This window comes from Poecilia mexicana, unplaced genomic scaffold, assembly GCF_051168715.1.
Source record: "Poecilia mexicana isolate PSO_F unplaced genomic scaffold, ASM5116871v1 scaffold_7, whole genome shotgun sequence".
In the NCBI taxonomy this organism is placed as follows: Eukaryota; Metazoa; Chordata; class Actinopteri; order Cyprinodontiformes; family Poeciliidae; genus Poecilia; species Poecilia mexicana.
The window spans coordinates 2,548,894-2,573,656 of record NW_028263376.1 but is presented as its reverse complement, the minus strand read 5'-3'; the positions used below and the strand labels follow the sequence as shown (position 1 = coordinate 2,573,656).

At 37.9% G+C, this 24,763-nt stretch overlaps 1 protein-coding gene across 1 annotated transcript in view; it reads left to right on the top strand.

Moving 5' to 3' along the window:
- Nucleotides 1-24,763, top strand: part of ctnnbl1 (catenin, beta like 1) — a 100,895-nt gene that overhangs the window by 10,398 nt on the left and 65,734 nt on the right. The window contains exons 6-10 of the mRNA XM_088006877.1: nt 12,707-12,800; nt 20,592-20,683; nt 22,300-22,372; nt 23,234-23,292; nt 24,007-24,155. Coding sequence (XP_087863003.1) covers nt 12,707-12,800; nt 20,592-20,683; nt 22,300-22,372; nt 23,234-23,292; nt 24,007-24,155 — 467 coding nt within the window. The remainder of the gene's footprint in view (nt 1-12,706; nt 12,801-20,591; nt 20,684-22,299; nt 22,373-23,233; nt 23,293-24,006; nt 24,156-24,763) is intronic.

Below are 24,763 nucleotides of genomic sequence, written 5' to 3'. Positions count from 1 at the left end.
CATTCTCTTTGAAAGTAGCTTTTGTATTCTTGTGACAGTCTAAAAATAAATGCCATTGCCTTTCATGGTGGATGTGAAAATTATATTTTGATTAACATTTTAACATATGCAGGTTTGGATTCTAAAGCCAGTGTCACTCGGTTTGGTATTTGCCTTGTCTTTGTCTTTTAGTTAATAACTTTTCAGCACCATTTGTCTTTGCATCTGATTTGCATTTGGGATATGATTTCCATCTGGGCAATATTGTTAAAGATTTTATATTTTGCTAATTGGCACCCACCACTGACCAAATGTGGATAAAAGAATAAAGTGGCGTGTAAATAGGAGCAATGCACCTGCCACTGTGGCGGGTTGACAATTTGAACAGAAAGAAAAAAGCTTCATTCAGTTTGAACTTCTGTCCAAGGAAGGGTAATTCTGTGCGATATGCATATTGTGTACAGTTTAAATTTAAATAGTAATAATTTTGGAAAAGAAATATCCTTTACTGTCATTCCATAAGGAAATTAAGAAGCAGCAACATCAAGATAAAGATAGACACACTAATCTTAAAAAAACAAAAAACAGACTGTACAGCAATTGTACATTTTCTGCACTAAACAAATTTTTTGAAGATCACAAAATTATTATTGTAGTTGCTCTAAATCCTGGTTGTTGTACTTGACATGTGACTGCTCCCTAAATGAGGGCACTCAGTCTACGGGTCATGTCATGTTTTCTGTTGACTTTCTGGTTGCCTATCAGAACCAGCGTTTGGGCTCTAATGCCTTTGGCTTTTTCAATATAGTTTAGTTTTATATTGTTGGGAATTTTTGTCTAATTCTGTCAGTTTTAATTAGTTTTTGTGCGTTTTTGCTAGTTTTTATTGGTCATTAGTTTGATATTGTTTAGTTTGAGGTTTTATTAGTTACAGTAGTAGTTTTAGTTTTTTCATACTTTGCTTAACGTTTAGGTGATTAATTCCAAAAGGTCAAAGTATTCTATTGTTATTATGTATATATAAATTGGGTAATGAATACTATACAGAAGATAACATTGAGGACAAATTTACTGTTATTGTTTAACAGCCAGGTGACTGGTGTTTTCTCCCAACTTGTGTTGTCGTCATTTTACAGACTAGTGTTGGTGCCACCAGGAGGATTTTAGAGTCCTGACAGCTAGGCCTTTCGCGATAAACGATAAATCAATTAATCACACGATAAATTAAACCTATCGACCTCATTTTAATTATCGGCTTTATCGTCTCTTCCTGCCTTTTTTTCTTTCTCTTGATGACACTGAATGAAAAAAGGCTCAACTCCGGTGTTCTCCACTGACCCTCCCTTCCTCATTTCCTTAGTGTAATGTCCAGCGCCCGATTGTCGGCCCATTTTCAAAACCTGAGAGACACATTAGCCGACAGAAGTCCTAGGTATAACGGTTTTGTTCGTGCCGTGTGTTATCCAGCCACACAGCCATTATTTTGGACTTGTGCAGTGTGAACTATTGCATCAGGTAGTCAGATGTGCCCATCTTCTCCATTTAAATCTAGTGATTACTGAAGGCCAATATAGTATACAGACTTCATAATCTGCACTCTTTTGGTTGAATGCAATATTTATTTCCACTTTGGCTTCATGTTGTTTACTTTTTATTCAAGTACATTTTTTGTTAATGGAGACTGAGAATCCATTTTATTTTTGTTTTTGGTTGTTTTGTTTATATAGTTTATCAGTTCCAATGTTATGTGTTGTTTTGAAAATAAAGTGTATCTATCTATGGCAGGAAATACCATTCATTATTATGTCATTTCCATTAAATCAGTGTCAAAAGGTCTTGAAACAATATTATCGTTTATCATAATTTATAGACAATTGCTCGGCAAAATTTATCGTGACAGGCCTACTGACAGCTGACTTAATCTGTCTGTGTGGAGGGGATAAAATCAGTTTCACATCAGTTTGAAAGGCTATGAAATAAATTAACACAAAAAGAAAGGAAGCTATTTTTCTAATTTCTGTATGTTTTAGTTTGTTTCATAAACAAAATATAAAACAAACTAAACTATACTATAATTTATGGTAGTTATAGTTTTTCCCTAATAATTACAGTTTCTATTTATTTCAGTTAACAAAAATGTTTGCACAATTTCAGTTTATTTGTTTTCTCTGTTATGAATGTTTTGCTAAGTTAACTAACCTTGATCAAACATAAAAACTAATAATGAGACTAGGGCTGTTGTAAACGAATATTTTAGTAATCGAGTAATCTATCGATTATTCTTACGATTAATCGAGTAATCGGATAAAAAAAAATTATAAAATGAAATATTGGTAAATCTGGCATAATACCGGTGTTACTATCAGATATCAATATCAGTCCAATTGTTCACATTTGAGCATCCCTAACAGTTGCTTTCTTGTAGTTTAGAAAACTAACCTGTAACAATAATAGCTCACTTTCTAAGTTAACCAAAAGAAAAGTTATAGAAAAATCTGAAATTATATTGAATTTAATAACAAAGAGGCAGGCTCACAAATATGCTTATAAAAAATGTCTACAATCCAGTTTTTAGTTTATGTATTCATCTTCAGTGAGTTTAATAGATTAATTAAACTCACCTTGCCACCTAACCTGTCACGCTTTGGGTTTGAAAATAAGGGAAATGCCGCCTGGAGTGGGAGGAGAGGGCGAATGAACGAACGTAAGATGGGGTGGAGGGGAGGAAATAGACCAGCGGACTGACGAACCGTTAGACCGGGGGACGAACACGGGGGGAAGCAATACGGGATATTTACGACACCTTCACTGGTCACACTCAGAAACTCATCTACCAGCCATGTACGATGCGCTCCGCCACCCGTTTCTTCAGACCGGGATATGAAATTTATTGTGCGGTTCGTCGGTAAAGCTACATTTACACGGTAAGCATCAGCTACTCAGCCGCCCGCCCTGTTCAGGCTATCCGCTCACCTCAGCGCTCTTCCCGCCGTTCGCTTTCAACCAGCAGCCCCGGAGGAGAAATGCTGCCGTACTCCAGGCATTCCCCCAGTCATTTTAAGGATGCTTATCGGTTCCCCAAAAACGATAAAAAGTCGGGCATTATCATCAATCAATAAAATCCCCACGGGCCAATCTTGAAGATTGGACTTTATGCCGCTGAGACTTAGCTTTTGTCAACAACTCAGAGGCGGAAGTGAGAGCTCCGCGCAACGCAAATGAAGTCCCGGCCGGAACACGGTGCGCTAACTAATAAAACATAAATTAACGAAGCTTCGAGGCAGGTAAATTTTCCTCGAGGAATTTTAGTAATCGAGGTACTCGAATCATTCGAGGAATCGTTTCAGCCCTAAATGAGACAGTAGATCAAGATTTCTAGCTGAAAACATTTTGTGTGACTAAATTGGTTTCTTTCATACTGTTGGGTGAGACAGCAGCTCAGCTTGCTTTGCCAGCCTCTCCAGGTGGAGGTATAATATAAATGCAGTCCATTTACCGCCCAACGGAGCGCCCACAACCTCACTGTTCTTTACAGCTTCTTTGAAGGGATGCCGTTTGAGGGCAGCGAGGTTGGTTGGTTGATTCCATTTGTCTCCTCTGTGCTGCTGTAGTGCTTGCAGCTGGAGTGTCCCTGCTGCCAGAAGGCCAGGTGTTACCCTTGATAAGATAAATCAAAATGATTCAGGGTGGTCTCTGTGGCATATAAATCTGCTTTGGCTGTCCATCTTCTTTCATCTGTAATAGTGCTTTCATCCCACCCGCTGGCAATCCACAATCTATGTTTGGTTATAAGTCTCCAATCTCTACTTGACTGATAACACTCGCTTCCTGTCACAGCTGCCCTGAGAATGTCCAAATGTCCTCCTGCCTCCCCCTCAACCTTAAAATATAAAATCTCTGTTATTTGGCGACACACTTTTCCTGTGTTTCTGGTGGTATTACCTTGGATGGTTTCACTTAATGACGGGCGAACCACCTCTTGCCTAAACATGAACCACCGCTACAGTAAGTAAGCAGAGTCTGTGTGTATATCAACAACACCTGGTGTACAGACACTGTGACAGTAGACAGCCAGTGGACCCCTGACTTGGAGTATATGACTCTGAAATGCAGACCCTTTTATCTAACTAGAGAGTTCACTATAATAATGATCACTGTTGTTTACATTCCACCCTCTGCCAATGCAAATTCGTTTTTTTCAGTCCATTGTATTAGTAACCAACAGAGCTACTATCCAGATGCAGTTTTCATTATTGCTGGAGATTTTAATCATGTCAACATAAAGGTAGTGCTCCCCAAATTCCATCAACATGTAAAGTGCACTACCAGAGGACTCAGTACATTGGATCAAGATTTCTAGCTGAAAACATTTTGTGTGAATAAGTTGGTTTCTTTCATACTGTTGGGTGAGACAGCAGCTTTGCCAGCCTCTCCAGGTGGAGGTATAATATAAATGCAGTCCATTTACTGCCCAACGGAGCGCCCACAACCTCACTGTTCTTTACAGCTGCTTTGAAGGGATGCCGTTTGAGGGCAGCGAGGTTGGTTGGTTGACTCCAACCAACCTCTAGGTCTACTCTAACATCAAATTGGGTTATAGAGTCAAACAGTTACCACACCTGATGCAGTCTGACCACATGTCACTGTTTTTGATTTCTGAATATATCCCACTGAGGAAGTCTGATCATACCACCATAAGAACCATCACAAGCTGGCCACTCTGCAGCTGAAGGATTGTTTTGAAAAAGCAAACTGGGACATTTTTGAACATACAGACCTGGAATTATTCACTGCATTCTTTGACAGCATTCTTTGTTGCGTCAGAACCTGCACTGACAATGTTAGAGTAGCAGGGTACCTGTTACTCCATTTCTTTGCTAAGTTCGAGTCGGAGTCTCCAATGGCAGCTGCCCCGAATGAAGCAGTGCAACCAAGTACCTCTATCCTCAAGGTGGAGGAATATGAAGTGAGACTCTCGCTACAATCTGTCAACCCCAGAAAGGCAGCGGAACCTGATGGTGTTCCTGTGCTGAGGAACTGTGCAGAGCAGTTGGCTGGGGTCTTTACAAAAATCTATAATCAGTCCCTTTCTCAAGCCAGAGTCCCATATTGCCTGTAATCCTCCACCATTGTTCCCATTCCTAAAAAAATCACCCCTCACCTGCCTGAATGACTACCAACCAGTGGCTCTCACGCCGTTGGTGATGAAATGTTTTAAAAGACTGGTTCAGAGTCACATTTTGACATTCATTCCTCGCACTTTTAACACACACCAGTTTGGTTATACAGCCAACAGGTCAACTGAAGATATTGTCTTGCCCCCCTGGAGCACAGAGAAAGCTACGCATGCATCCTCTATTGATTTCAGCTCCACTTTCAATGCCATCCGCTCTGACAGATTAGTGTGTAAACTGGCAGACCTGGGAATCCCCTCTTCCACCTGTAGTTGGATTAAGGACTTCCTGATGGATCGATAAAGAGTCAGCCATCAACATCAGTACTGGCTCTCCTCAAGGCTGTGTGCTGAGCCCTCTGCTCTTCACGCTGTACACATATGCTGTGTTTCAGTTCATCAAACTACCACCCTTGTTAAATTTGCAGACGACGCAACTGTAGTGAGCCTATAGTGGGATTAGTCTGCCTACAGGAATGGTGCACAGAAAACAACCTAATCCTAAACGCAGCCAAGACCAAGGAGATCATAGTGGATTTTTGGAAAAGTAAAACAAACATTCAACAGCTAAACATCTGCGGAGATCCAGTGGACAGGGTGTCAAACTTCCGTTTCCTGGGAGTTCATATCATGGATAACCTGCTCTGGGATGTAAACACAGCAGAACTGGTAAAGAAAGCGCAGCAGAGACTCTATTTCCTGAGAGTCCTCAGGAGGAACAATATTTCTCAAAAACTGCTGGTGTCCTTCTATCCATGCTCTATTGAAAGTATCATCTGCTATTTTCTCTGTGTGTGGTTCCCCAGCTGCACAGCAGCACAGAGGAAGACTCTCCAGAGAATCGTAAAATCTGCCCCGAAGACCGTCAACTGTTCTCTGCCTTCTCTTGAAGAAGGCAGAGTTTTACCATACGAGTCTTTTATTTTAAATTAAGGGGCATCCAGGAAAATTCATAAATAATTTTGAAATTACAGTCATACAAAATGACTAATTAACAAAATAAAATCAATTCAGAATATTCTTGACTACATTTACACTTTGTTCTATACAGACGACTTGATTTTTCTTTGTAAAAGAGAACCTGATTAAATTTCACATTTAGGTTTTTTTTATTTTAACATAAAATTAATTAGCATAGCAGCCTACGTAATTAAAAACTGAAGTGTAACAAAGGAACAGACACTCGAGCAGATTGGTGTTTAAGCAGAATTTAACAGTGTGAATGCCATGCTTTGTATTTTAAAGAGAGGACTGATAAACACTCCAAATATTGTAAACTGGAGCAGCAATTCAGTTACTGAGGTGCTAAACTAGAGTTTAACCCAATCCGACCCAACTAATTGGCTCTAACTATAGGCCTCGAGCCCGAGGTTAACACAGCATATTATTTTATTTGCGATTTTAGTGCTTTCATTTTTTGACTACCGTTCAAGTAAGCGGTGCAACTTCTGTTTTTAGCTTTTAAGCGTCTTTGAGCTTTATTTCATCTTGTTGTTATGGAGCTTGTTGTAATGGCAGAGTGAGAAAAGGTCAAATCATCTGGAATGTGTGATTGATGGGAGCGGAGCAGCGTGTACATTCAGTGCACTGTGCTTGCTACAGCCTGATTCACTTCTGTACCCTACCTTCTATCTTTATTTCTTTATTTCTTCAACAGGTTAAACGTGTAATGACTCACTAGGGACTTGGAAAATCAGCCACGACACAGGAGTGAGCAGAAAACTCGGATATTTATTAAGACAGCTCAGACCGGGCACACTGGATCGTCAGCTGCAGCACTGCGAAGGGGGGCAGAGAGGAGAGATTGGTGACTGGAGAAATAGCAACAAAGGGATCTGTTGGTGTGTAGGAAGGGAACACTAACCTGGCTTGGCGATCAGGTACTGGAGTGATCAGCCAAGGGACGAGGAGATGCTGCACTGATGCAGGGCAGGGCACTAACTCCGTCAAGCAGCAGAAGTACCAAATCTTGGTCAGACGGCCCGAGGTCATGCACAATGGGGCTGAGAGCAGAATCCATGAGAGTGGGCGAGAGCGGTCTAACCAAAACAGGCGTGGGTCGAGATCCAGATGGGCGATCAGCAACAGTCCCACAAGGGCAAGGCAAAAGGGGCAAATCCGGGGAACAAGAGCATGGTTGCAACGATGAGGGCGAGATAGAAGTGCTGGAAAACTACTTGCTGAAAGCGTTCGATAATCTGGCAGCGTGGTTGTGACTGAGAGAGGCTTAAGAAGGGAAACAATCAGGGAGCGACACAGGTGCAAGGAATAACGGAAATGAGGGACATGACATGGATCAGCTCAAAACAAAAACACAGAACCATGTGTTTATATTGTGCATTCTGTTTTGATTTTCTTGGTGCTAAAATCAGCCTTATCATACAGGTCTGAACCCGACCCGGGCTATAAAACTAAACTCTATGCTGAAACTCCCTTAAAGCCTGACCTGTCACTTTCACAACATTCCCTCAAATACAAACAACCTGAACCTTTGTATTCACATGCAACTAGAAAGGTTTTTTTTTAGATCTATAAAACTCTTGGAAGAGTCGCCGTAACCTCTTAAACTAGAGATGTTCTCAAAATAACACTTCTGTTTCAGACGTAAGTTATGAACGTGACAAGCTCCATCAGCCATTGAGCATACGGGCATGGTCTTTCCATCCGAGCAGAATATGTTGCTATCACAGTAGCAGCATTCATGAAACTTTTCTAGATTATACCTGCACTGAAAAAAATAACTCTTTGGATTAACATAAAAAAATCATGGAAAGATTTTCCACCTGATTACTTTGCTTTATTTCAGCACTATGTAATTTTGTTACTCCGATTTAAAGGAAATGTGTTGGCTCAACTTAATTTATTAAGGTTATTCCAATTTAAAGCAAATGTGTTGGCTCAACTTAATTTATTAAGGTTATTCCAATTTAAAGCAAATGTGTTGGTTCAACTTAATTTTTGTGGTTGATTCAACTTATTTACTTTAGTTGGACCCAATGTAATTTAATAGAGCCAGCCTAACTAATTTTACACTGATAACTTCACACTACTTAATTACGTTGATCCAACTCATGAAAATTAAGTTAGCTGAACAAACATGCTTCATGCTGAAAGAAAGCTATTTAATCGTGTGGAAAATCTTTCCATGATTGAATTATGTTAAATCAAAGACATTTTCTTAAGTGCTATTAAATGAAGTGTTTTAAGACCACACTGAAAGAAGAAAGAACACTCAACAATGAGAAAAAGTACAACATGAACTGTATTTTCAAAATTGTTATCCATTTTCTTTTTACACAGCACAAAAAACAGCTGAGTTGAAAGTTGAAATAAACAACAAAAGGTCAGTTTTGTTATTCCAGAAAAAAACTGGGCTGTGTTTAGCATAGATCAAATTCTTAACAACATAAAAAGTGTCAGTAAATTCGCTCAACTTTGCGAAATGTAACAGTTAAAATTTAGTTTTCCATTGCGGTCTTTAGAAAAACATGTAAAGATGCATTGCTCAAGTTGTTCATCACTTCCACCCCGTCCAGGAGAATCCCAACATCCTCAATGGCATCGCCAGGCTCTGCACTCTCCGGTCGAATAACGAAGATTCCACAGACGGTCTCGGCCATTTGTGCACCTTGATGATGGGAACAAGGGTGGGGATTTGGGGAGGAGAGATTTCACATCTCATTAAATAAAAAAATAACTTTACACTTGTTTGGCTGACTCAACAACAGCTAAGGTCCATCAAAGATCTGTCTGTGTTAATTGTGAGTCCAGTGGTAAGATTTCCCATTTAGAAAAGGTACCATATTTTCTACATTTTCACAAAAATCGTCTTATAATGCGGTGCACCTTGTGGTGCGGAAAATACGGTATATTGTCTCATATGGAAAAACATGAAGAGAAGGGATGAATCCCAAATAGGCCCCATATTCCATGGCCTGTTCTCCTCAATTGAAATGACAGTCTGGGGATCCACCACACAGACTGTCATTCCAAACCAGTCCTACTTATGTGCAAACAAAGCCCTGACTCTGTACACAAACCAAACATCTTATACATGAAGAACCTGTCTTATTTCCTGGATGGAGGAAATGTCATGACTATGTGTGGTAGTTATTTCCAAATAGATCTGTACTAACATCTTAGGTAAAGTTAGTTCATATTTTTGTCTGCATATGAAACAATGCTGTTAGAAAATAAGGCTAAATAAAACAGGCCAAAGATCTTTTTGTGGAGTTTAACTCACCTAAAAATCCTCATTTTAAACCCACTTAACAATAACTGTAATTATATCAATCTTACTAATGATTATCCTTTTCTGTGGGAGAAATCTAAAAGCATCTCAAAAGTCAAATTAAAATTGAATGTACCCAAGTGAAAAAAAAGAAGAGTTTTAATGATCTTCTCTTACTTTAAATTTATTGGTAATTCACAGGAAGTCCAATTAACTCCAACTATCATCACCTCTTTTGTAGACACAAAGATAAATTAATATACCATGTACTCTTTCTCCAGCTTCTCTGGATCTTCATTCAGGTACACAGACAGACCTTTTAGGATCCACCCTCGTCTGACTTCAGCCGTGTTTTCCTAAATATGCAGATCAGAAAACAATGAGAACAACCGCAAAAATCCAGCAGTATACTATAGGGTCACACACTTGAAAACTTAGCTAAATTCAAAGGAAGTCACAACGAAAGTGATCAGTGGCTTGCAGTCTATTTGAAAGATCTTTAAAATTGTTATTCTCCTTTCATTATGCCATGACTAAAATTAAGTTTAACATTTTATTTAAACTTCTAACTGAAGCTGTCACCTAAGAAATATTTATGTCTGAAACAAGGGTACAGTATAGGGGGATATACTGTGAAAAATCTATTTCCTCTGCCTTCTCCCAGTGCTAGAAACAACCAGTCAGTGGCAGGAGAGTTTTAGTGCTGTCAATCACAATCTCATGTTGCTGCTCATCCTTCTTCCCCCTTGCTCTGTACTAATCTGTAGCTAGCACAGGGCTGATAGCAGCTCATATCTACTAGACAGAGAGAGACAACAGTCCTTACAGTTCCACATCCCCACGCAGATAAAGACAAATAAAACTGACTTGCCAAATACAAGTTCAGCTGAACCCTTATAATCGCTCTAACACTAGATTCAGTCATTTTAGATCTGGCAAAACTTATCATTAGCCACTGCAATCTAAAACTTGATGGCCGATGACCCACTTCACCAGTGCTTATGTAGGTGGATAACAGACGGGTGATGTTCTGAAAGAGATCAGATTTTCAAACATTAAAATATGTAATTCACCCTGAGCAGAGTTGTATCTGAACATTCAAACTTTTAGTACAAGTCTCTTGAATGCATCATGAATCAATCAAATTTTATTTGTACAGCACATTTCAGCAGAAAGGCATTTCAAAGTGCTTTACATAATTAACAACAGAAACACAGAGTCATGCAACATTTAATATACAGTGAAACAGATAAAAAGTAAAGTCAAAAACATTAAAAACATTGAAGACATTAAAACCGCACTAAGCCTAATTTAGCTATAAGCAACTCTAAACAGGTGGGTTTTAAGTTGAGATTTAAAGGCACCCAGTGTTTCAGCTGTTCTGAAACTGAATATAACCACAAGCATGTATGTGCAGAACAGTGGTGACTTGAACATGGTAGAAAGCAATGAAAATATAAAACATAAAAATCAAAACAAAAACCTCAACATTTCAAAATTAAACCGATAAACTTAAAAATTGTTTTTGAACTACAATTATTTATGGAAAAACAAGTACAATAACAAAATACATCTTTAGAGCAGAGGAATATATGTATTTAAAAAATAAGAAAGCTCAAGTCTGTTCATGGACTAATAGGAATAATGGACAATCCTCTGAGTGTTTCAGCCAGAAAAAAATACTAGAAATCCATAGTTAGCAGGTGGACATTTATGTGGACATTGCAATCACATTTAAAGCTCTAACAGCAAAGGTCTCCGCAGGTTCCTCTGACTCAAATTTAATACTTTTTATTATTAATAAATGAAGAATCTGTATTACGATAGAAAGCCACAACAGTGTGCGTGTATCCAATGTCCACTCTGCATTTACCTACATAATAACAGTACTGAAATAAAATAATAATAAAAAAACATTTAAATAGACTTATGTTTGGCCCCATTGTTTACAATCCACTAAACCTCAGACTTCAGAGTTTGTATGGCACCAGATGCTGAATTTACATCAGTCCAACTTTTTTCCAGGGAGCTTTAACAACCTGAGGAGGAGCAAAACTGTGACATTTATGGGGTCCGTTTTTTGTCTTGACAGCAGCTTTGTGACCCTTACACTGCTTCATGTGATGTTAGCATGATTTGAGTACATCAATTACATAGAAACGTGACCGAACATAGAAAAAATGTTTTTTTTTTAAGTCTGATGATTTTAATTTGCATCTTTTTATTTCGATTTTTATTTTGATTTAGACGGATGAAAATAGACTGAATCTTACCTTTTTCAAATTAAGCAGATCCAAATCAGGAATCTTCCCGCTTCTCTTGAAAGAACAGTTTGAAGTTTTCCCAGACACAAGATCTCGCGTGATCTTCCGTAATTTCGCTAGCATCTCGCGTGATCTTCCATAATTTCGCTAGCATCTCGCGTGATATTTCGTAATCTCGCCAGTGTCTCGCGTGATCTCCGGGTCTCGCTAGACCCTCTTCGGCGGGAGATTAGTCTGACTAAATTGAATCACGTTGTCTCAACTCGAATACATTTTATTAACGCTAGGTTGTTGAATTTTATGTTTATTTGACGTGATTTTGTCATATTTGCATTTGAAACATAAAATAATTCTGTTAAACATGTTATTTTTTATAAATGCAATAACCACTTCAATTCAGTTGTGCTTTGACACAAGCATGGAGCAAGCAGGAAATGGTGCAAATGTTAGAAAAACGCTGATTAATTACCAGCTAACCATCACTTCATGTGATGTTAACACATGTTAGCCACTGACATGAGTACATCATTTACATAGTGTGAAGGTATCACTGTTAAATAAGTTGGTTTCAACTAAATTTGCATTCATCTTAATCAAGTAAAGTCAATTATTTGGTCCAAAACATTGCAAATTAGTTGGTCTGGTTCTATTAAATTACATTGGGTCCAACTAAAGTAAATAAGTTGAATCGGGATCTGCCGTGATCTCGCTCGTCGCCTCCAGCACAAGATCAGTCTGACTATAATGAATCGTGTTATCTCAACATGATTCAATTTCATAAACGTTAAGTTGATGAATTTCTTGTTTGTTCAACATGATTTTATCACGTTTTTGTTTAAAACATGAAATTATTGTGTTAAAAGTACATTATATTTTTTTATTAATCTAATAACCCCCTAAGTTCATTTTTTTGAGTGTGGTCACATTTACACAGAAATAAGATTGTGGTTTATGACATGTAAAAATTACATCTGCAAAATCTGTATTTTGATTTTTGTATTTCTTTTCTGTTGCATTGCTGTTTTGCTGTAAAAAAAAGTCGTAACTTTTTGTGTGCAGCTGGAGGGTCAGGTGGTGGCCCTGCTGGTGCAGAATATGGAGCGGCTTGATGAACAAGTGAAAGAAGAGGCTGATGGCATCTACAACACGCTTGGTAAGAAAATGTTCCTCCACTGTAAACAAGCAACTTTTGTCATCTTATACTGTAGCAATAAATGTAGAAATTGCTGCAATTCTCAACTCATTGTCTCCAGAGAGCAATTATTTCAGCAGCAGGTCATCAGAAACAATCAGAAAAGCTACAAACATTTTTGAACATATTGTGTTGTGTTCAGAACCTTACAGAGTTTTGCATTACATTGTCAATATAAAGATATGGAAAGTGCAACAAATACAGAAAACAAACCAAAAACATCCTTAATTAAAAAGAGTTAATACAATGAGTTAATAAGGATTTAATAAGTTATTAAAATATAGTTTAACAATACCATATTCCACTTTTATGTTTCTACCAATGTTTATGTCTGGGTGTGACTTGTACAGTGGTAGAGTGGTTGTCTTGCAATTGAAAGGTTGTAGGTTTGATTCCAGCTTCCTCCTGCCACATGTTGATCACTCCTTGGGCAAATTTCAGGCAATTATTATCTAAAATGGCAAAAAAAAAGAGAAGGGAAAAAAAAACTGAAATTACAATGAAAACCTTGAGAAATAATTCTGGAGGAAATTTCTGAGGTTTTCAGAGGCAGGACATGCTTGATTTGGGACATGAGACTTTGGTGGGCTATCTATTTTCTTGGATTACATTAAGTGGATCCTGTATATATATGTTTGTATTTGTGAATGTGAATGGGTGAATGTCTATACTGTAAAGCGCTTTGCTTGGTCAGTGTGACTTCAATAGCGCTTTATAGAATATGTCCAAATTACTGACAAAATTCAAAACATTTTATTACATAAAGAATTTCTTAGCAACAGCAGCTTCGATGCAGGACTAATGGGTTAGGCTTAGCTTGGCAACTGTCTAACTCAATCCATTACTGCATCTGTTTTTACCAGGGACATTGCATTTACCATTTTTCTATATTATATAAAGTTTTATTTGCAGCACCATTTCAGATTTAGTTTCCTTTTTTCATATTTACAGTTCTGAAAAGAATGCACCTTTTTTCTTTCACCTATGGGTTCCTATTGAGGTCCATCATATCATTCAGATTGGCTCTTATTTATCAGATGCGACTCTGCCAAAATGAACATGCGTGTGGGATATGATGAAGTCCTTTAGTCTCTGTGTACCCAAGTTTATGTCAGTGTGGAACTCCAGCTCAGTGATGTGCGGTCAGGGGAGGCAGGTGAGGGTCATCATGGAAAAATAATATTAAAATAATTTATATTGCTATATATTGCCCTGTGGTTTGTACTATAAAGTACCTACTTTTTACTTAGCTTAACTAATTCTGATTATGTTTTTCTTCAAAATCGCTGGATTTTCGCATTTTCCCATTCAAATGCTCAGAAGCGAAGCCGGTGAGGCAGCAGCGAGCTGAGCCTCACCTGGGATTGCGCAACATCTCGCGAACTGAACTGGCTGCCGTTCAATGAGAGCAAGTTCCTCCTATCTGTACGCCGGCAATAAAATGGCTAAAAAACATTTAATATATGGACTGATTTTCCATAATTTCGCTTATGTGTATAATGTACAGTTTTTTTTTGTCACCAACTGTGTTTGCATCGTGTTTTATGTGCGGGGGAGCGATCAGAAACGGCAGAGAACAGACGCGAGGTGAGGCAGGCAGTTCTCTTGCCTCATGGCAGGGGGCGCTCATGATCCCAGATATTGTGACTCCACAACTGCAGAGTAAGACACAGTGAGCTAGCCATGGAGCTAGCCATACAGTAAATAAGTAAAGTACAGCGATATATTTGTTTTCTCCTCTCTTCCGACGTCAACATGAAAGACTACATTTCTACATTTAAACAGTTTTCTAAAGTAGTGGATTTTCAATTGAAGCAGGAGATAATAACTAAAGGAAGACCAACACCGGAGCTGAAAGTTTTGCTTTGAGACAGTTTGGTGATTCTTAAACGGAGTAGAAAAGACATGCCGAGGATAGACTTGGCTTTGGATGAACGGATATTTTAGTGTAATTAGCGGTGCATGGATATCATTGATACATAAAGGTAAGACAGCAATAAGATGTTTTTGTTTAGTTTTTTTTAATGAAATGTGCGTTTTGTGGGCTACAGTTTGTATGTCTAAATAATTCAGTTAAGTAGAAGCGGAAGCTAATCTACCACAACAATTATTCATTAATTAAACATTAAGCCTAAAACGTACTACAACAACAGACTAAATGTTCTGTTCTGTGTGCAAAACTCTTGAATGTTTATTTGGTGTTAAATCCTGAAACATGAAGTGGCATTGTTGTCAGTTGCTATGGCAACAAGTCTGCGTGTAGCTTGGTGGATACAGACCATGCTTTCTCGGTCTTTCCCTTTGCTGTGGTTCATAGCACGAAATCAATACCTACATTTCTACGTTTCACTGAGTTAACGCGGCTATGGATGGCATGTAAAAGGTTAGTCTTTTTGCCCCCTCAGCGTTGCTTGCCTGCGTGAAATTTCCGTACGTCCAATAACATGCATGGTGTCTATATAGTGTAAGTCAGTGCTTCACTAGCAATGAACCTCACCGCACGTCACTGCTCCAGCTTTACCTGAGATTTATTATCCCATGCTAGTGTAAAATACTGCTTAACAGCTCAGGAACATGTTTACTGAGGTTCATGTTGGATTACTGATTTTTTTCCCTTTTTTTTAGTTTACTTTAAAAATTACACAGACTGGTTGCACAAACATTTGACAATGTTTTGAGCAGAATTGCAGAGATGAGAAATGTAACGCATTTTGACAGAGCCTGTCCAGTTGCTGCAGTGATTCTGTTTTATTCATCATAACATATTTTATTTACATTCTAGATGTTTTTCTTGTGTTCAGCCTACGCTGTTCGACTCAGTATTTGAGCTCAGAATATATTTTCCACAGCACTGCAGTGGTGTACCCTCTCTCTCTCTTGCTGCACTACAGTTTTTGCACATTAGCTGGGCTTTTTGTTTCCATGGAGATTCCATGTTGCCTTTTTGGGTTTTACCTTGGTACTCCACCCTGCACTCGTTTTCTATTTTCCTGTAAAATAAGAAATCTACACACAGTAGTAGTTATCTTTTTAAAATACTTGATAGCTCCTTGGACATTGTCATACTCCTGCATTGTTCCTTATAGTTGGCCATATCCTTTCCTTAATCATCATCTTTTTAACCTTTTCTGCTCAAATCAATTACATTTTGAAGTTTTTTTTTTAATAAATGTGCAAAAAGGACAGTTTTTGTTGTTTTTTTTAACCAGTATTTCATATGTGACATTCATATGAGAAGGATAAAAGCTGTTTAGATGGTATGTGGTGATTTTAGATTTCAAACCTGAGAGGCAGATATATCTGTGAGAAATCTGGGACATTCACTGCACCCAGCAAGTTCTGCAGTGACTCCAGTTTCTTTACTGCATAATGGATAAAAATAGCTTGCTTGAATATTCTGAACAATTGATAGGTCTGACCTTGTTTAATACAGAACTTCTAGAAAGAGTTGTGTCTTTAAGCAGCTGCTGTTTGAGGCTTGGGGTGAAGGCTGACAGGAAGCCCTCGTGGATTTCCTTTTTACTGTCACACAGCAGGGTTTCACAAACCTGATTGATATTCTTGAGGTTTAGCAGCATGTCTCCCTGCTGATAACTGGTCTAAACATTAAAAACATTTTTTGCTTTCAAACTTTAGGGTTGAAAAAGAACATATTGTAAAAGTACGACTAAGTGAACATTCGGAATTAGGACTTCACAATTTCTTATTGTTGAAATCTCCCTCTACAAACCAGCTGTGTGAGTTCCTGTCGGACCTAAAAGGCAACATTCTTCTTACAACAAAGTCTAAGTCATGAAACTGAGAGAACTGCCTACAGCTTGTAGGAATGTGTGGATATTTCGACCTAATTCTGATTCTTTCACTTGTTGATACCGATTTTACCTAATTGAAATCAATTAGGTAAAATTAGGTGAATCTGGAGCTGTAACTAACAGGAACCAAACTAGGTATTTGTCAGGGTGATATTTATACGTTCTCAAAACTGGAACCTTCGCTGCATGTCTTCCCTCCTTCTCTCTCTACACATTCTGTGCTAGATAAACATTTGAAAAAAAAAAAGTCTTCCTGCAGTTGTCATTTATTTCAGAGGCGGCGTCACACTGTGTGTGTGAGCAGTCGGTGCAAAACTACTTTTTCTACTAATTTCAAACAACAAAAAAGTACTTAGATATGGTGTGTTCTTGGGGTTGGGCAATATAGCTTAAAAATAAAAAGATTTAAAAAATTTTCAAACCGCACTTGATTTCTAATTGGAATCATTTTTCTTTTGGTTTCTTCTATAAAAAAGACAATTACAAATGACAGAAAATATTTTCATAAAGTAGCTTTTCTGTCAGTCGTCCCTTCTGTGAGTTGGAGTATTAGGACCAGGATGCATGAATATTTGTAGTACGAACAAGTATGAGTATATAGTTATAATATTGAAATAATAAAGATACAATTTTACCAGAAGAATTTCTTCAAGTTATAAGACAAAAGTTGTTTTAATGAGAAAAACACTTTAAAATTTAAAAATTCCTACTTCATTCTTGTATTACTCCGACTTTGTCAGACTTAATTTTCATATTACTATGACTGTTTTCTTGTAACATTATGGCTTTATTCTTATAAAGCCTATATTTTGTATTAGCCTATATTTATTAGTGTTGACCTGAATCCAAAGTTCAAATAGATAAAAGCTGTAAAACATGTTTGCCAAACAAGATGGCGGCCCTGGGTGTGCTGACATCACTGTGAACTATGGAAACCCAAGGAGTTCACTGGAGAAAAAAGAAATCCAAATTTTCCAACAATTAAATCTTTCCTAAAGTTTGATTAATCAATAAAATTGGTAAAATCAGTTCCACAGGTTATGTGTTTTGTAACAAACTATCACGACAAGGATGACAGTTTTAACAAATATGTAAAAACAAAAAAAAGTTATATCCTGCAGGATGCCTTACTGGCGAGCTTTTGGTGTGTCTGGTTGCTTTAAATGAAGAGTGTTGAATACGGACCGATCTAAGGTCTGTCATTCTGCGTACCGAGGTCCAGGTTTGGGGAAAACTTGCAAATCCTTTAACAACAACTAAATGCAGATGACCAGTAGGGGCAGTGTAGGACCCTGTGGTCAAATTAGCTGCACTTTTCTAGATACTTCTGCAGTCTGTATTTTTCTTTAGTCTCCTAAAAGTAATTCATTTGGTTCATTCAATAGCATTAAAAGCGACAGAAGGACAGTAGGAGACTGTAAAAGTCCTGGCCTCTGCGTTCAGCCTCCCATGGATCCGACTTTTCTGCCACTCAGCTGTTTTTGTGTTGAATGAGTCCGTTGAGATGATTTCTCTCTCTTTGTTGCCAGATTGAGGCCGTGTGTCAGAAGAGCTGTTTAGGTTTGTGTGTGTTTGTGGCCTTCATCGCGGGAGCAACACTCGCGTATCCTCTGAAGTTGTGCGTGTGTGTGTGTGTGTGTGCAAAAGAGAGAGAGAGTTATCAAGGGAGCTCTCCAAGCTAGAATAAGCCTTTTGTCTGCGTTGGCTGCTTTCTGTTCTGGGCCTGCTTTCCTCCAGGATGCTGTCTGCTCCGTTTGAATCCCTGATAAAGGGCCTTGGTCTTCCTCCCTCTGCACCCCTGCGCTCTATCTCCTCCTCCGTTGTTGTTTCTCCATCATTTCTCTATCATCTGCAGCCCATCTCTCCAGATGTTGCTGTTTTTTTCCCCTGTATTGCCGCGCTGCTCCTAACTCAGTTCTAGCATCTCTCTGTTTCTCATCCTTCATCTTTGACTTGTCCACCACCCTGTTCTCCTCTGCTTTGCTCTTCTGCTCATTTCTTTCTTCTTTTTCTCCATTCTTCCCTCTCTCTCTCTCTCTCTCTCTCTCTCTCTCTCTCTCTCTCTCTCTCTTTCACAGCTTCCATTTGCTCTGATGAAGGGATGAATTACAGAGACAGGCCTTTGGAAGCAAAGAATTGTAAGATAAGTTGGGGAAAAAGCACAGAGAGAAAAATCTGATTTGGTGTAGATTAGTCACACCCGACTGATACTTGATCTGCTTAATAAGATCAGGTTTGATCTGGAATTTCAGATTGCAGTTTCCATCCTTCGGTTCTCTGGAAGCCCTTTTTGTTAACGGGCTGCAGCCTGTACTGTGAACATCAGGTGAAAATATCTCACAGAGCACACAAAACTATTTACACTTCCATTTCCAAACCAATCTCACATGTACTGTTTTTTATTTTATTTGTATCATCATTATTATTATTATTATTTGTACTACGACTGTCAACTTCAACACATGCCATTAATCTGAAAATTCTAAAGCGTTAATATTACAAAATACAGATTAATTGAACTACCTATTCCTGCGGAGGTTTACCTCATTCACAGCAGCTCGATTCAGCGACAGCAGACGAAAACAAAACTTGAACATTTAAATCTTTCTTGTGTTGCTAGCCCTGTGTGTACATCTGCGTGCACGAGCTCATAGTTTCACATGCAGGAATTACGCCGGCTGGATGCGGACAGCAGACTGTTGCCTCATCGTTCAAGTTCATAGGAAATGAATGGAGAGGGACATTTTTACATTAATTGTTTAAAACAAAATGGCTTCTTGTTAACCCTCCAGAATATACAAACCTAAAAAACTGAGAATCTTCAGACATGTTAGCTTTAAGAGAATAAAACATTTTCTTAAATATTTTTTGAGAACATGGCGTTTTTTTAATATGGGCAGTTAACCAGGGCCGCATCAGAAAGGAGTGGGGCACCCAAGATCTAGAACATAAAGTATATCTTATCTGTCAGTTGTCCCTGAACAAATTTGCTTCTAGTTGTATGAATGTGTTGTGGTATAAGTTTCCCTCAGTTGCTTTTGAGTACTGGGAGATTACATTACCTGCTTTCTGCTACAACCCCTCCCCCCAAAAAAACAGATAATTGCTTAATTGGTTGGAGTCCGGCACAAGGCGGGGCTTTCCCAGTGCAACAACTACAAGTTAGTTATAGTGATTAATAGTGATTACTCACAGCACCAGAGTGTGATTAATCTGATAAATATTTTCAATTGATTGATAGCACTAATTCATACACACGTCAAATTTAATTTCAAATCCCTCCGTTTCACAGCATAAACAGTACAGTTAAAATCTAGGGGGGCATTATAATGCCAAAAGTACTCAGTCATTCATCCAGATTATTGAATTCATCCAAAGCCACATGTGGAAAAAATCCAGCACCCTTACTGTTTCTATAGACATTTCTGACAGACGTCTCAGGAGTTCAGAGTAGAACCGAAGCAATTAATCACGATGAATCTGTTATTGAAATAATCATCAACTAGTTTAGTAATAGGTTATTAAACTGGAGCATACAAACTCAAAAAGAGGCAATTTGGTGAAAGAACAACACACTCACAGCAGTAATTAAGTCAAATCTGTGCATAAATATATACATTTAGCATTTATGATTAAAAAAAGTTTGATGTTTTACCCAAAACTCCTCAATTGGCAGTTTTAGCCTCAGCTGATTCAAATTCTATAAAACAATCTTCTATTAAGCATCCTTTGCTTTCCAGTTATTTAGTAGTGCTGATGGTGACAGATACGGTGGGAAGGGGAAAACTATCAGATTGGGTAAACACTCAGGATCAGAACCTTCTGGGTCTTAGACACACTCACTGCTTCATTCCATCCAGAAAAACTGTAAAGTCATTTTTTGGCAGACGTAATGTTCCATGACTGATTTTTTAATTTATTTTTTCTCCAATCTCTGCAGCCATTACTGAAAACATGGCAGAGTTCAGACCTGGCCTGTGCACTGAAGCTGCTCAGCAGGGTCTCATGCAATGGCTGCTGAAGAGAATCAAGGTAAGAAGCTGACGCTCTGACCACTCGACTGTTTGGACAGACATACGTAGGAAAAACTTTCCCATCCAGTCTGTCCTTTTCTAAAATGTAGTAAGGTGCCTTGTTTTATCTTAGACATAGAGCTGCGCTATAACCACTGCAATACTAGTGTGCAGCATATCACAATGGGAATGTACTGCTTTGACACAGGATTTGACAAAAGATTGCTCTCTGCGTATTAACAATGTATGATTCTAGCAATGCCCACATCTGATCTATAGTTTTAGAAAAATGGAGTTACATCAGTATTTTCAGCAACAGCATCGTGATTTTATATTTTTCTGATATGATGTACACCCGTGCTTAGAAACTTACCTAACAAACATAGAACTTCATTGTAAATTCACTTTTCAGTTTGTTTTTATCTTTCAAATTTTTGATAATCATACATTTCTACTGCTGCTTTCTAGCTTTTTTTGTGCCTTTAGTTTGTATTTAGTTTTATATGATTGTTTGGCAGTCACTAGATGTAGGTGAAGACATCACCAGTGGGATCACTACGGTAACCATGGGAAGTGAAGATCCCTTATTTGAAGTAATTGATATATTTGCATGAATAATGAAAATGCCAGTGGTAAAATGAAAAGGAACAATTAAAGCACAGTAACATGTTCAGTTAATTACATTATTACTTCAAGTGTACTGAGATATTTGCACTAGAAACTAAACCAGAATTACTTAGTAACATTTTGTATTTTTACAGTGAAATGCAAAACTAAAGTCATGTGAATCTCCAGTACAGCGTTTTCAGTTTTATGCAGTCTAGTTATATTAGACTTCATTTAAAAATCAAATTCAAATCTTGGAGATGGATTAAAGCTGAGTGGTTTTCTGTCTCCCTGCAAAAAAAAAGGTTTCATTAGATAAATCTGATAAAAGATGATTTAAATCAGTCAGATGAGGTTTTAGCTGCTAAACACCTCTCTGCTGGTGTGAACATTGCACTGCATAAGCTTAAAAATTATGATTTGGTTACTTTATAAAGTAAGTTTTATAACTGTATTAAGATGTAATGAAATTTTTTGTCAATTGTAGCTATCTAATTCAGATATTGTGTTGATTCGAAGGTCATTAGTTTTTTTTCAGTTTTCACTCTGTTGGTTGTTGTGATTGAAATAAATGAGGCTGTAGATTTATTTGGAAGCGCTGTGGCTCTGCTTCATGTGATGCCGTGTGAGGCAGAAGCACTGCTTCAGGCTGCAAACCGGAGAGCTTCCTGTGGAAAACCTGGACAGTTTGGAGACCTGAGCCTCTCAGCTGGACTGCTAAATACATCTCTGTTTGTCCTGTTTGTGCCTTTCCCTTTTTTTCTTTGTTTTCTTTTTCCCCCTCCATCTCCTTTTCTGTTATTATTGTCTTTATTCTCTTTCTTTATCAAATCTTCTTTTTCTTTCTATTTCTCTATTTTTCTTTCCCACTTTTTCTTTTTCTTTTTTCTATCTTTCTCCCTTCATTTCCCTTTTTTCTTCTCCCTCTTTCTTTTTCTCTTTTACTATTTTCTCTATTTGTCTCCCTCTTTCTCATTTCTCTCTCTTTTTTCCCCTGCTCTCCCTCCTTCCTTCCCCCCCACCTCCCAGGCTAAGTTGCCGTTTGATGCTAACAAGCTGTACTGCAGTGAGATTCTGGCCATCTTGCTGCAGAATAATGACAGTAAGTTTTTCTTTGTAAAAGCTCTGCTCTGTTTTTGAACCTCTCAAAATTATTATTCCCTCTTATTATTTTCCTTATGCTGATGCATTCTCTGTCAGCATCCCTTTATTGTGTCATTTCCCTCCTTCCTTTTTTCCCCTCATTACACATTCCCATTACCACTCCTATTTAGATTCCTTTGAATTTTTTCCTCCCTTCCTTATAAATCTCATTTCCCTCTATTATTTTTTTATTTCATGTTACCTTTCATGTTTTTGCTGTCGTTTCCTTCCTTTCTCATGCTTAATAAAATACTAAAATTCTGTAGAGCCACAGACAGCCACAGGATGATCGGGTTCCTAGTCCGTATCGATCTGCATTTGGAGTCGCGTCTTTTTAAACCAGCTTCTCTTTATTTTACTCCTGCTGTCTCAGTTATTAGCTGCCTTCTCTGCATTTCAGCATCCACAAAGAAAAAATCTAAATCTAAAAAAAAAAAAAATAAACTCAATAAAGACCCGATGTCACAGATAACGTCTCATGATTAATTTGTGTGTGTCTGAGGTAAGAGCAAGGCAAATCATCTCATTTTACATAAAAGTGACTCTTTGGCTTCTTGAAATCCTAATTTGCATGTAATTATCATCTCTTGCTGTTACATGTGACTTAAAGGACAGTTGTCAAAGTTTAAATGGGAAATTAAAAATATAGATGCTTCAGCTTGCATTTTTGAATCAAGTCCATTGTTTTCTCCACCTTTTCATTTTTTTGTTTTGTGTTTTGTAATAAATAAAACTTTTTAAACTTATTTTAAACTTATTTTTAATCTTTACGTGCATTTTGATTGTAATCTTTCACTTTATTATTTTACTTTTCCCTCAGCTACCAGAGAACTACTGGGGGAAATGGATGGCATTGATGTATTACTGCAGCAGCTCTCTGTAAGACTTTTAGCAGTTTTTTCTTTGACCTTTGACCTTCAGTGTTGTTTTCCCTAGTTAGACCTACTGTTGCTGGTCTTGTTTAACTGTGCAGTTGATTCTAATCAACACATCAGTGTGTTTATGGAACATATTGTTGACTGATCAGTGGAATACAGTGCTTTGCAATCGGATTTGTAAACTTTTTTGTAAACAAGAATATATGTATATATTTTTTAAATTACATGATCTGAAAAGTGTGGCTTGCATTTCCCCACCTGAGATTTTATGTAGAGGGATTGAATTAAAATGGGCTCAATGCAAATTAGGGGTGGATGATAAATCAGCCCTGATTCCCTGAATTTTGGATGATTGCCCGATTCTTAATGTGAAAATGATTTTGTCCACCAAGACCTCGTGTCTAACAATAGTCACTCCATTTCTGTCACTATATTTAGCAACTTTTCAGACAAAAGAATCTGTATTGTTTCACAATTATGTCCTATTTAAAACTGCAGTGATTTATTTTTCTTTTAAATGAGTTTTGTTATTATTACTACTTTTACTATTATTATTATTATTATTAGGACTTTTTGAATTGATTCTCAGCTTTTCTTTCTACATGTGCCCAAATCTCCTTCAATTATTATCAGAAACATGTTAAGCATTTTAACTTTTCTTCCAAAATCAGGCCTGTGAACCCTTTAAAGGGCTTTCCTTTGGTTCGTCTCCCAGGTGTTTAAACGTCACAACCCAAACACAGCCGAGGAGCAGGAGATGATGGAAAACCTCTTTGATGCTCTCTGCTCCTGCCTCATGCTGTCCTCCAACAGGGACCGCTTCCTCAAAGGAGAAGGACTCCAGCTAATGAACCTCATGCTCAGGTAAGACTGCGGTGTGTAAGGAACACACCACCAGAACCTCAGAGCCATCCAACATTTTCATGTTTTTTACTTTGTGGCCGCATGTCCACAAAACTCTGACTTCTAATACTGCTCCTCTTCTGGCTTAATCTAGTAAAACGGTAGATTGGATGAAATGCTAAATGCATCACACCCTGATTAATGTTACATTTATTCATTCTCCATTTTTTTTCTCTAGTAGAAGTAAAGCAACAGATAGGATGTTGATTTGTTTTACCTTTCCAGCAGGAGCCGTTTAGTCTCCCCGTTACACATGTAGAAACTGATGCTTTAAGCCATTTTCAGATTTGTTATCGCTCCAAACACCATCTGGGAAGTTTCAGGTTTTCTATATTTTGTGTATTAAATGAATACATTTAAGGACTTTAGATCATTTGACTTCATCTTTGGGTTCAAAGATAAATAAGTTGAGATGCTATGGTGCAAAAGAGGAACAAAATACTCTCTTCTGGATCTTTCAGTCTTTAAAAGCTCATTTCAGAGCTTTTTCCCCTGTTCTCTTGTTCTACTCTACTGCCTTGCTGCACTCTAACTGTTGATTGATTGGATGAGACTGGCAGAGAGCTGAC